We start from the raw sequence: 12,959 nt of genomic DNA on the forward strand, positions 1-12,959 counted from the left end.
TAGCATAAAAGGCATCAATAAAACCATCCCTTCCCTGGGGCGCTGATTCCCGGCGAAAACGACAGTTCGCAGTGCGACGAGTATCAGGACGCCATTCTTGACAACAGTGGACACTGCTGACACTCCGCGGCCGATCCAGCGCTCGTCTAAGGTCATCGTGGGGCTGCAGCCGCACTGAACTTGATCTGAACCCTTTTGACTGTGGTATAACCGCACTTTTTGCTCTGATATACAGGGTGGAAACACTAGGAATCGATCAAAACCATTCGACGGAATTTGAAAGTGATCCGAAGCAGCAAAGGGTGTTTATGCTTTTCCAGCACTCCTGTTTCGCGCTCTCCTGTGGCGATATCAGGGAGGGGTGCAACATTGACGTGTGCGTGAGTAAAATGGCAAAGGGTTCCTCTAACACCCGCCAGTTCGTCGACATTCTCTGTGCCACGGAAGCACTTTTGTTGGGAGCGTTAAAAATGTACCTGTCACAGACATTGACACCGGTTCAGCTAAATGGCGCTGACTGCTGTTCTCCCTCCTGATGTTAGGCAACCCCTCTGACACCCCTTAGGTGTCCCTAGTAGTTCCAACCTGTATGTCAGAGCAAAAACTGCGGTCGCACTACACCCCAAAGGGGTCAGAAAACGTTCAAAGGGGTTGCAGCCCCACTGTATCCTTAGAGTAGGGTCGAGTCGTACGGAGTGGGGGGGGGGGGGGGGGGGAGGAGGGTGTGTCAACAGGGTCGAGCGTTGTTAAGAACGTCGTTCTGTTGCTAATTGCACTGACTCACTTAAAAAAGGCAAGGCTTCCGGTCCAGATGGTATACCAGACAGGTTCCTTTCAGAGTATGCAGACACAATAGCGCCTTTCTTAGCAATCACATACAACCGCTCACTTGACGAAAGGTCTCTTCCTAAAGACTGGCAAGTAGCACACGTCACACCAATATTCAAGAAAGGAAATAGGAGTAACCCACTGAATTACAGATCCATATCACTGACCTCAATTTGCAGTAGGATTTTGGAGCATATACTGTATTCGAACATTATGACTCACCTTTAACAAAATGACTTACCGATACATAACCAACGCGGATTCAGAAAATATCGTTCTTGTGGATCACAGCTAGCTCTTTATTCCCATGAAGTAATGGGTGTTGTCGACAAGGGATCTCAAATCGATTCCATATTCCTAGATTTCCAGAAGGCTTTTGATACCGTTCCTCACAAGCGACTATCAATCAAATTGCGTGCATATGGAGTATCGTCTCAGTTGTGTGACTGGATTCGTGATTTCCTCTCAGAGAGGTCACAGTTCGTAGTGATGGACGGTAAATCATCGAGCAGAACAGAAGTGATTCCTGGCGTTCCGCAAGGTAGTAGCATAGGCCCTCTGCTGTTCATGATTTGCATAAATGATCTAGGTGATAATCTGAGCAGCTCCCTTAGATTGTTTGCAGATGACGCTGTAATTTACCGTCTAGTCAAATCATCAGACGATCAATTCCAATTACAAAATGATCTACAGAGAATTTCTGTATAGTGCGAAAAGTAGCAATTGGCAATAAACAAAGAAAAGTGCAAGGTCATCCACATGGGTACTAAAAGAAATCCGATAAATTTTGGGTATACGATAAATCGCACAAATCTAAGGGCTGTCAATTCGACTAAATACCTAGGGATTACAATTACGAGCAACTTAAATTGGAAAGACCAAATAGATAATATTGTGGGGAAGGCGAACAAAGACTGCGCTTTGTTGGCAGAACACTTAGAAGATGCGACAAACCCATTAAAGAGACAGCCTACATTACACTTGTCCGTCCTCTGCTGGAATATTGCTGCGCGGTGTGGGCTGGTTACTAGGTAGGATTGACGGAGGACATCGAAAAAGTGCAAAGAAGGGCAGCTCGTTTCGTGTTATCGCGCAATAGGGGTGAGAGTGTCACTGGTATGATACGCGATTTGCGGGTGGCAGTCACTGAAACAAAGGCGGTTTTCTTTGCGCCGAGATCTATTTACGAAATTTAAATCACCAACTTTCTCTTCTGAATGCGAAAATATTTTGTTGACACCCACCTATGTAGGGAGAAGTGATCATCACAATGAAATAAGGGAAATCAGAGCTCGACGGAAAGATGTAGGTGTTCCTTTTTCCCACGCGCCATTCGAGAGTGGAATGGTAGAGAAGTAGTATGAAAATGGTTCGATGAACCCTCTACCAGGCACTTAAGTGTGAATTGCAGAGTAACCATGTAGCTGTAGATGTACATGTAGATGTGAACGGTTGTTTTCGACCGCGGGAAACTACGCTCCAAGGAGTGGTTTCATTGACACCGTTTATGGGATCTCCTGAGGGCTTCTTTTAGTCTCGAGTCTGTGCTGCGGCGTGTCCTAAACGTATTCCTTAGCCACTAATAAGAAAACCGCGTAATTTCAGCGCTGGGCGCCGAGGTTCTGACCTCCACCGCAGAGGCGTCAAAAGAAGGGGGTGTGACGACCTTCCAATCGTGCGTCACGTCCACGATGGCGTCGGGCAACATTGTGGTGAAATTTGATCACTAACATACCTTACACTTCACCTGAACTTCAGAGCTGTGGCCTTTTCTTCGCAAGTGTCGACCCTTGTTGTTTGAACCGTCGCCGAGCCCGAGAGTGACGTCACAGATAGCCCACGCTTTTGCTCCATTACAGAGGAAGGTTGTAGGCACCTTTCAGACAAATTTCAAACTTGCGTGGCAATGGGAGACAATTACGGAATTTCAAAAAAGTGATACTTTTCAGCGCAGTGCATAAGAGTATATAATTTTATGCAGTACTTCAGGTGAGATAGGCTCGATATTTCTATCGAGGCCCTCTCAGCTGCACCGGCCTGGGTGGCCGAGCGGTTCTAGGTGCTACAGTCTGCAACCCCGCGACCGCTACGGTCGCAGGTTCGAATCCTACCTCGGGCATGGGTGTGTGTGATGTCCTTAGGTTAGTTAGGTTTAAGTAGTTCTAAGTTCTAGGGGACTAATGAAATGGCTCTGAGCACTATGCGACTCAACTTCTGAGGTCATCAGTCGCCTAGAACTTAGAACTAATTAAACCTAACCTAACCTAAGGACATCACACACATCCATGCCCGAGGCAGGATACGAACCTGCGACTGCAGCGGTCGCTCGGTTCCAGACTGTAGCGCCTAGAAGCGCACGGCCACTCCGGACGGCTAGGGGACTAACGACCTCAGAAGTTAAATCCCATAGTGCTCAGAGCCATTTGAACCATTTGAACCTCTCATCTGCAAATCAACAACACGAAGCATAATTTATATGATATATTTTGTTTTAACAGTAAAAGAAAGTTTCCAGATCGTCTCTTTCCTGTCTTTCTACTATTTTCTTCCAAATTACTACTATTTATTATTTTATTGCTTAAACTAATTTAATTTTCTTTGCAAGTCATTGTTATTACTCTCATTTTTATTGGTCTACACAATTATTGCAAGTAATGTATAACAACGTATTATTGCATGTAAAACTGTAAAATGTACGGCCTGCTTTTAAAATATTAGGTAGCAGTTTTTTTAATGTGCAATAAATAAAATGAATTTGAAACGATGCTTTCGCTCAATTTCTTGATGGCGGAGGCGCTAGTAGCAAGTGCCCTGAATTACGTGCGAAAGTGGGAGCACTCTAGCCATTGCAGGTGTTTTCTGATGGCATCAATTAAATCCGTCTAGCAGAAACTTGAATAAGTGGAATTCTAGCTGCGGTAGCGGGAACCCTCGTTTCCGTAATCCGTGTGCTAGTAACTGACAGACCACAACTCTCTGCGATGACCATACTTCTAAGGCCAAAACAAATCGTAGGAACTTGTTGTTTAGGGGAACTTTTAGTGATATTGAATAAACGAATGTTAATCAACTTTTATGACATTTCTCCCCGCTATGAATTATCTCCTTTGGCTAATTTTTCGTAAAGTATGGGCAAAGTAAAACTAGCCCGAAAAACCTTTCATGCACCTTAAGGTAGGCAACCCAGCTTACAAGATCTGATATAAGTTCGGATGCCTATCTTAAGGTATATGAAATACTTTCCAGTTTTGTTTTGCCGATGTTGAATTAGGGACGCGACCGGCGTTAAGGATCTCCTGCCGGTGTCTGGTAGGCAGCAGCAGCAGCCCAGTTCACTTACCTGTTCGGTAAGTTTTTAACTGGCTGCTCTTTCTCACATATTTAAGCATTCGATTTACGGAATACGAAACCTAACATCTAACTTTCTCATAACGGAACAATGCAGTTCCTGATACTCAAGAGCAAATATAAATTATGTATAGAGATTTACACCCGAAGATAATCGTACGGGGTACTGAATGTATCGTGCAACTTAATACAACACGAAAAACTTTGTAACTGAAGGCGTTTTTATTCAAATTGTCTCCGTGAAAGTCTTCTTCACAACTTACATTGAATGATAAAACTTTCATTCTATACGGAATTGATGTCCATTATCAAGACTGGTATGATGTGTGGAGCATACGAGCACGAATACACTCTTGTGTTCATCATTTTTGTTAGAACTGACAGTGTCGGAACACTGTCTCAGATTGTAAGATCCTACTCCCGAATAGTCGGATCTTGTCCCTACTAAGGTTGCACAACATTGCCTCCTATGATTTCTGTTGCGGCGTAACAAGACAGCCACGCCACGGAAGTAGCCGAAAGGCACGCGTTTAGCAGGCAAGAGATAGATCTGTAACAGGATACGTAATGAATGCTATAAAGAAAAGCACGTAGCTTCTGGAATACTTAACTTTAATCCATCCTTGGTACATCGCTATTGACGATATAAGTGAGACTCCATAGATACATGCAATGTTACTAATGGCGCCTTGCTAGGTCGTAGCCATTGACTTAGCTGAAGGCTATTCTAACTATCTGCTCTGCAAATGAGCGAGGCTTCGTCAGTGTAGTCGCTAGCTACGTCGTCCGTACAACTGGGGCGAGTGCTAGTCCGTATCTCGAGACCTGCCTTGTGGTGGCGCTCGGTCTGCGATCACACAGTGGCGACACGCGGATCCGATATGTACTAATGGACCGCGGCCGATTTAAAACTACCACCTAGCAAGTGTGGTGTCTGGCGGTGACACCACAATTTCATCACTAATGCTCTTTCTGACGCTTAATTGTTAAATGTACATGTAGCCTGGCTGCTACTGAGCATTCTCGATCGCATAAATGTGCGTAATACTTGGCTTAAACACGTGAAGGGAATGCATATATGTCTTACAGGCTTACAGTGCATAGCGCAGTGGACAGATAGTTACCAACGTAGAACTCGACCTGTTACAACAATGGCTTGGAAAAAAATGTGTCACATTACAAAAAAAAAAAAAAAAAAAATGGCTCTGAGCACTATGGGACTTAACTTCTGAGGTCATCAGTCCCCTAGAACTTAGAACTACTTAAACCTAACTAACCTAAGGACATCACACACATCCATGCCCGAGACAGGATTCGAACCTGCGAACGTAGCGGTCACGCGGTTCCAGACTGTAGCGCCTAGAACCGTCCGGCCACCCCGGCCGGCCATTACAAAAATGCTTAGAAACACAGAGTGACAGTGTAGAAAACTAACAGAAGCATTATAAATTGTCAATAAAGTTATTTCACCATGGTAAATTGTGTATAACGCTTTTTTGTATGAAATACGGAAACTTACTTATTGGATGTCCCTCGTATTAACGCACTAGACACAACGCCTTAGGAAAACACAGTGTGCGCCTTATTGTTATTATTTTATAATTTTGAATAACCCTTTTGAGGGTACGACAAATCAGCATTGTTCTGCTTCTTTATTTTTAACTGCTGTCTTTTTAGACCACACTTCTTTCATACTTCCCTAATGTTTCTCCTTCTCTTTTTGTGTCCACTTTCGTCCAGTTCTTACTTTTTTTCCTGCCTCGAAAGCCTACCTTTTTTACTGCTTCTTTACAGTGTTCTGTTTTTTATTGCGTCCATGTCGACTGCCCCATTTTCGGTGTCTCTTTCTACTTCTCTCAGCCACATGGTTTTGGATTTGTAATTATTTAGTAAGTCGAAGATTTGTTTACTTCTTCCGTTATTTTTCATCCCGCATATTCCCTTAGTATTTATGGCCTTCCTCTATTTTCTAACCACTTTTTCTAATGCACACTTAAAAAACAGGGGCGACAAGCCGTCTCCTTAGCTCTCTCTTGCTTTTATTTCAAAATTTTGTAACAGTTCTCTCTTAATTTTTGCTTTTGATATCTTTCGTTAAAGTTTGCTTTAATTACTACTGTTGTTTGTCATCTAGTCCCAACTCTTTTAATAAGTTGAGTAACATATTTCTATCAAGAGAACCGAAAAACTGTTTTTTTGCATCGTGTTAACCGATTCTTCTGTCCCTTCTTCTGTGAACAACCTCATAATTAGAAATTAAAAGCACAGAATTGTCAATTTTCTGCAGTATGCCACTCTCTTAAACTTCACTTAAGCCTCACATTTCTCCAGTTCTTCCCACGCTATCTGTTCCATTCTATGCCTCCATTATCCGTGAGTATATTTATTTTATTGAGATTATCTGTGTACTCCGCATATTCTGTTGTTTAATTATATGTTTGTCTTGCTTTCAGTAACACAAAATCTCCATACCACTGCAATATAATTTAGTTTATGTTTTTCCTCTTAAAATTGTATTTCGCACATTTATGCGATCGAGAATGCTCAGTAGCAGCCAGGCTACATGTACATTTAACAATTAAGCGTCAGCAAGAGCATTAGTGATAAAATCATAGGAGGCAATGTTGTGCAACTTTAGTAGGGACAAGATCAGACTATTCGGGAGTAGGATCTTACAATCTGAGACAGTGTTCCGACACAAACTTCCGTCACAATGTCCGCAAACGTGCGTCAGATACGCCTAGCAACAGCGATCTGAACGGCCATTGGCTGAAGGTTTGGATATATATATATATATATATATAAAACGAGAGAAGTGTCCTCATTGGCTGAGAGAGAAAGGTGGGGTGGTCTCTCTTGTCCTTCGGGAAGACAGGGTGAGTTAGTCGCTATAAGCCACGCAAAACGGAAGGTCGAGTAACCGGGGTGGCTCTAAAAGAACGGTCGCGAGTACATATTTCAGATGTTAAACAAGATATAAAGTGAAGTTATTAGTTATCAGAACGCCACGTGTCGTGGGCAGTGTCTATCATTATGTAAAGTCAGAAAACGGTGCTAATGTGTGTAAAGGATCGAATATAACGGCGTAGTCCAGAGCCGCCATATTGCAAATTCTGACTCTGTGATGTGTGTGACAAAGCAATTTATGTATTAAAACAAGTATAATACCAACGTTGCTGACAATTAACAACTGGCATCCCTAAACACTCCACTTCAGCAGGATTACCACCTACACGGAGGCTTTCCGACAGTCGTTCTTCCCGCGAACCATACGAGACTAGAACAGAAAAGGGACGTAATGACAGTGGCACGTTAAGTGCCCTCTACCACACAGCGTTGGGTGGCTTGCGGAGTATAAAAGTAGATGCAGATGTAGATGTAGACATATAAGAAGGGTATAAGGACGGATCCTCAAAACTACAGACCAATATCCTTAACGTCGGTTTGTTGCAGGATTCTCGAACATATTCTCAGTTTGAAAATAATGAATGTCCTTGAGACAGAGAAATAGCTGTCCATGCACCAGCACGGCTTTAGAAAAGCATCGCTCCTGCGAAACGCAACTCGCCTTTTTTCACATGATACATTGCGAACCATGGATGAAGCGTGTCAGACGGATGCCGCATTCTTTGACTTCCGGAAAGCGTTTGACTCGGTGCCCCACTGAAGACTCCTAACTAAGGTACGAGCATATGGGATTGGTTCCCAAATATGTGAGTGGCTCGAAGACTTCTTAAGTAATAGAACCCAGTACGTTGTCCTCGATGGTGAGTGTTCATCGGAGGTGAGGGTATCATATGGAGTGCCCCAGGGAAGTGTGGTAGGTCCGCTGTTGTTTTCTATCTACATAAATGATCTTTTGGATAGCGTGGATAGCAATGTGGTTACTGGTAATGCTGTGGTGTTCGGGAAGGTGTCGTCGTTGAGTGACTGTAGGAGAATACGAGATGACTTGGACAGGATTTGTGACTGGTGTAAAGAATGGCAGCTAACTCTAAATATAGATAAACGTAAATTAATGCAGATGAATAGAGAAAGAATCCTGTAATGTTTGAATACTCCATTAGTAGTGCAGCGCTTGTCAGAGTCAAGTCGATTAAATATTTGGGCGTAACATTGCCGAGCGATATGAAGTGGGACAAGCATGTAATAGCAGTTGCGGGGAAGGCGGATACTCGTCTTTGGTTCATTGGTAGAATTTTGGGAAGATGTGGTCCATCTGTAAAGGAGACCGCTTATAAAACACTAATACAACCTATTCTTGAGTACTGCTCGAGCATTTGGGATCCCTATCAGGTCGGATTGAGGGAGGACATCGAAGTAATTCAGAGGCGGGCTGCTAGATTTGTTACTGGTAGGTTTTATCATCACGCGAGTGTTACGGAAATGCTTCAGGAACTCGGGTGGGAGTCTCTGGAGGAAAGGAGGCGTTCTTTTCGTGAATCGCTACTGAGGAAATTTAGAGAACCAGCATTTGAGGCTGACTGCAGTACAATTTTACTGCCGCCAACTTATATTTCGCGGAAAGACCACAAAGATAAGATAAGAGAGATTGGGGCTCGTACAGAGGCATATAGGCAGTCATTTTTCCCTAGTTCTGTTTGGGAGTGGAGCAGGCAGAGAAGATGCTAGTTGTGGTACGATGTAACCTCCGCCACGCACCGTATGGTGGATTGCGGAGTATGTATGTATGTAGATGTAGATGTAGATGTACAAGGAACCTGGTTCAAAAATGGTTCAAATTGCTCTGAGCGCTATGGGACTTAACTCCTGAGGTCATCAGTCCCCTAGAATTTAGAACTACTTAAACCCAACTAACTTAAGGACATCACACACATCGATGCCCGAGGCAGGATTCGAACCTGCGACCGTAGTGTTCGCGCGGTTCCAGACCGTAGTGCCTAGAACCGGTCGTCCACTCCGGCCGGCGGAACCTGGCGACTGAGTGCTACTTCTGTGCTACGAGGGACTTACCGAAGCAGCAAGACACCAGGTTTGTGATACCGTCCAGAGAAGCACTTCCTTCTCGCTTCAATGCCACTGAGGGTGTCGTAAGCCGATGTGAGCGTTGTCAACACCGACTCAAAGGAAGGGCTCGGCGCGTGTTGGTGACGTCACGTCAGCTAGGCACGGCGAACGCCAGGTCTGTTGCAGGCATACTCATAACGGTGGTGTCTCCCTCTCTGACACAGGAAAATGTGAAACTATTGGCGGGAGTTGACCAACACACATTGTTCTGAGAGATTTCTGCAATCAATTAATTGTGCAGTTCATTACACTTCTTAACAAATAGTGTACTCCTGAACTTAAATTTCCACCTGGTTTGAGGATTGACATACAAAAACAACTTCATGGTCCAGCACCAATAGAATTCGTGCTTCTTTACCTTATTTGTAAATCTGAGGAAGTCACGTTTGTACTGGGTTGCTTTTACAAGAAACTGTGAACATATTGGTGCTCTTCTTTAGGTATCTTGGTTGACTATGGGGTGAGGAGCACTGAATGTTAATGAAATATCTTGCGATTGTACACGTTGGGGGAGGGGGTGGGGGACAGAAGAAGATGCAAAAGAGATACTTGTTTTATCAAATAAATTTTTTTATCTTATAAAGTTTCTCCTTTCAGTTGCAAGAGGGGAATATTTATATTTTCTAATGTACATGTTTAAAAAAGTTTACACTCAGCAGTATTTTCGATGTATGAAGGTATTTTGTTTCTTGTTTAGAATTCCTTTCGTTGAAAACGAGTGTAATCTAATGACTGGCAACAGTTGGACATTTGTACATGTAAATCAGTTCACATTTCCAGTGACGAGGTCAAATGAAAATAAATAAATAGATAAATAAATAAAAGAAACGAGTTCATTGTAAGGGGGTTGGGGTAAGTTTCGATAACAAAATGGATCAAGTAAATATAGTTATTTGACTGTAAAATTTCCGAAGCTTGCAATGGGGCAAAGCATCTTCTCATATTGATCTACGTTTGTTTCGACAGGATTCAGTAATACAGAACTATGGACTTCATTTGTAGCTTTACGATAGTAAGAAAATCTTTCATCTAAATAAAACTGCAGAATCCAAAACAATACCAAACATTTTGTCCAAAAATAAGAGATTTATAGTGATAAGTACGCCCAGGCGTTCCTGCCTGCAACAGACCTGGCGTTCGCCGTGCCTAGGTGACGTGACGTCACCAACAAGCGCCGAGGCCTTCCTCTGAGTCGGTGTTGGCGTTGTCGACCGATACCAGTCGAACTCGGCGCCCCTCACACGTTACGGGCACAGTTTATTTTGCAGATAAATAGAATATGGAAATTTAGTTATTGGACGACCCAGGTAGTTTTTATTCTCGTGTAGCGGGCAGACAACAGCGTTTGAGCGTCGAACAGAAATTGTGCGGAGCGAGGTGCGGGGACTGGCCTTTCGATGGTGACGGCGGCGAGGTTGAGCACGGAGGCGGCGGCGGACAGCGAGGCGGCGTACTCGGCGGCGCGGCAGACGGCGCCCGCCGCGTCCCAGCTGGCCACGAAGTACTGCAGCAGGTCGAGCGGCGCGTGCAGCAGCAGCAGCAGCAGGTCGGCCGCCGCCAGCGACGCCAGGAACAGCGACGTGGCGCTGCGCCGCGACGCCGCCAGCACGAGCGCGTTGCCCGCCACGCCGCACACCAGCGCCGCCGCGTGCCAGCCCACGATGTGGAAGAACAGCGAGTTCAGCTTCCACGGCTTGAGCATCTCGGCTGGGTCCGCCATGCACACGGTGGCCGCCGGCTTGCCGGGGCAGGACGCGTTCCACGCGCCCATCTGCCCCGCTCACGGCTGCGCCGCTCTGCACACATCCGCACCCGCACCACATTACTCACATCTAGCGACTTTCCGATGTTACTCGTATGACCGACTATCGACACTATAGTATTGATACCCGTAGTGTCGGTATCGATACCTCGTATTCCTTAATTTCGTAGCATGGAAAGAAATACACTGACAGAAAAAAATTGCAACACCAATATATATTTGAAGTAAAGTAATGGAATTTCGGGAATGCATTTGTCTAGGTAACATTAAGTGATTAACATTGCAACATCACAGGTTGACAAGCTATTGCGAAATGCTGGTACATTAATAATCGGTGTAATCGCCAGAATATTGAATGCAAGCATGCAAACCTAAATCTACATCTACATCTACATGGATACTCTGCAAAACACATTTAAATGCCTGGCAGAGGGTTCATCGAACCACCTCCACAATTCTCTATTATTCCAATCTCGTATAGCACGCGGAAAGAACGAATATCTATATCTTTCCGCACGAGCTCTGCATGCATTTTGCATCCATTTTGTTGTACATGTGCCGGATGTCAGTTTATGGGGTGGGGTTTCATGCCTGTTACACTTTGTCGGTCAATACAGGAACGGTTAACGCGGTTGTGGATGACAATGGAGTTGGCGCCCAATGATGTCTCACATGTGCTCGATTGGAGACAGATCTCGTGATCCAGCAGGCCAATGCAACATTTCTACTAGAGCTCTGCATTACGATGAAAACAACCGCTCGAGCATTTCCCATTTCGTGCCGCTGCTCGACGGCTGGGAAAGGCCCACGGTGCGATACGGCTGTGGCCGTCTAATGCACAATGTGGCCGGTTGTTCTCCACCTCTCGGTTTTCGGTTGGACCGTCGAGCACTGCCGGGCGCTCGAGGGTACTCACAATCTCGGCCGGTGACAGTACAACCGCCGCGCGCTCTACAGTGCCGAATCGCATTAAAAACCGTGTGTAAACGCAGTTGACGACCTGGCTTTAAGCAGCGCAGACAGCGTTATGGATAAACCAAGTATAGGTCGTAAACGTTCCATTCATGAAACGAAGAGAAGTATTATGGAGAGAATTAGGAGCGGCTCATTACTCCTGAAGAAGAAAGACATGTCGGAAGAGGAGGCGATAAGTGAAGCTTGGAAATCGTTTGCACTTGTAGTGGATCCTGTCACGAAGGCTTCTGCTGGTTTCGTGCAATGTTCCACATGTTCGTACCAGTCAAGCACAACAGGTATGCTTCGGCACTGCAAAAGTAAATGCGGAGCAGAAGTCCACCGGCCACTTGCAGCACCAAGTAGCATAAGGAAAGTTGTTGTTGATAGGTTGGTCGATACGAGTGGAATAGATTTGCTACCGTTAAATACTTGTAGTAAGATTGGCTTCAAGAATTATTCGCAGGAGCTCATCAATGTTGGCGCCACTTACGGCAAAGTCAGTATAGAAGATGTTCTTCCGCACCCTACCACTGTATCGCGGCATATTAAAGAAAAGGCAGACAAAATAGAGTGACAATGGTGCCCAAGCTAATATGTGCCTTAAAGAACAAAATGTGCGCTTTAGAGGCTGATCTGTGGTCTGATAACTACAAGAAGAGAAATTTTTTGACTGTGACGTCGCATTATGTGAATGATGAGTGGCGACTAGAAACGCTTGTTTTGATAACAACAGAGTTTCCGGACGTACCTAAGACAGGAGAGAACATACGGCATGAAATCGAAGAGCGGATACTTGAGTTAGGAATTAACAAGAATGATCTTACGAAATGTTACTTTGTCACCGACCAAGGAGCTAATATGAAGAAGGCATTTGAATCATACGACCGTTTGCCTTGCTTTGATAACTGCTTGATGGCTGCGCTTCGTCACACTTTTCAAGAGACGTTTTTAGAAGACGAAGCCCCTGAAATCCTGTCGTGTCTACTATCAGCAAGAGCTATAGTAGGCTATTTGAAGAGATCGGGTCTCTCTGGGC

At 44.6% G+C, this 12,959-nt stretch overlaps 1 protein-coding gene across 1 annotated transcript in view; it reads right to left on the bottom strand.

Annotated features, from left to right (window-relative positions):
- The window catches only part of LOC124556327 (galanin receptor 2a-like), a 147,319-nt gene extending 136,395 nt beyond the window's left edge, over positions 1 to 10,924 (bottom strand). Inside the window, exon 1 of the mRNA XM_047130298.1 lies at positions 10,596 to 10,924. Within this exon, the coding sequence (XP_046986254.1) occupies positions 10,596 to 10,924 (329 nt within the window). The remainder of the gene's footprint in view (positions 1 to 10,595) is intronic.
- Positions 10,925 to 12,959: the final 2,035 nt, after the last annotated feature.

The sequence above is a fragment of the Schistocerca americana genome, chromosome X, assembly GCF_021461395.2.
Source record: "Schistocerca americana isolate TAMUIC-IGC-003095 chromosome X, iqSchAmer2.1, whole genome shotgun sequence".
Taxonomy (NCBI): domain Eukaryota; kingdom Metazoa; phylum Arthropoda; class Insecta; order Orthoptera; family Acrididae; genus Schistocerca; species Schistocerca americana.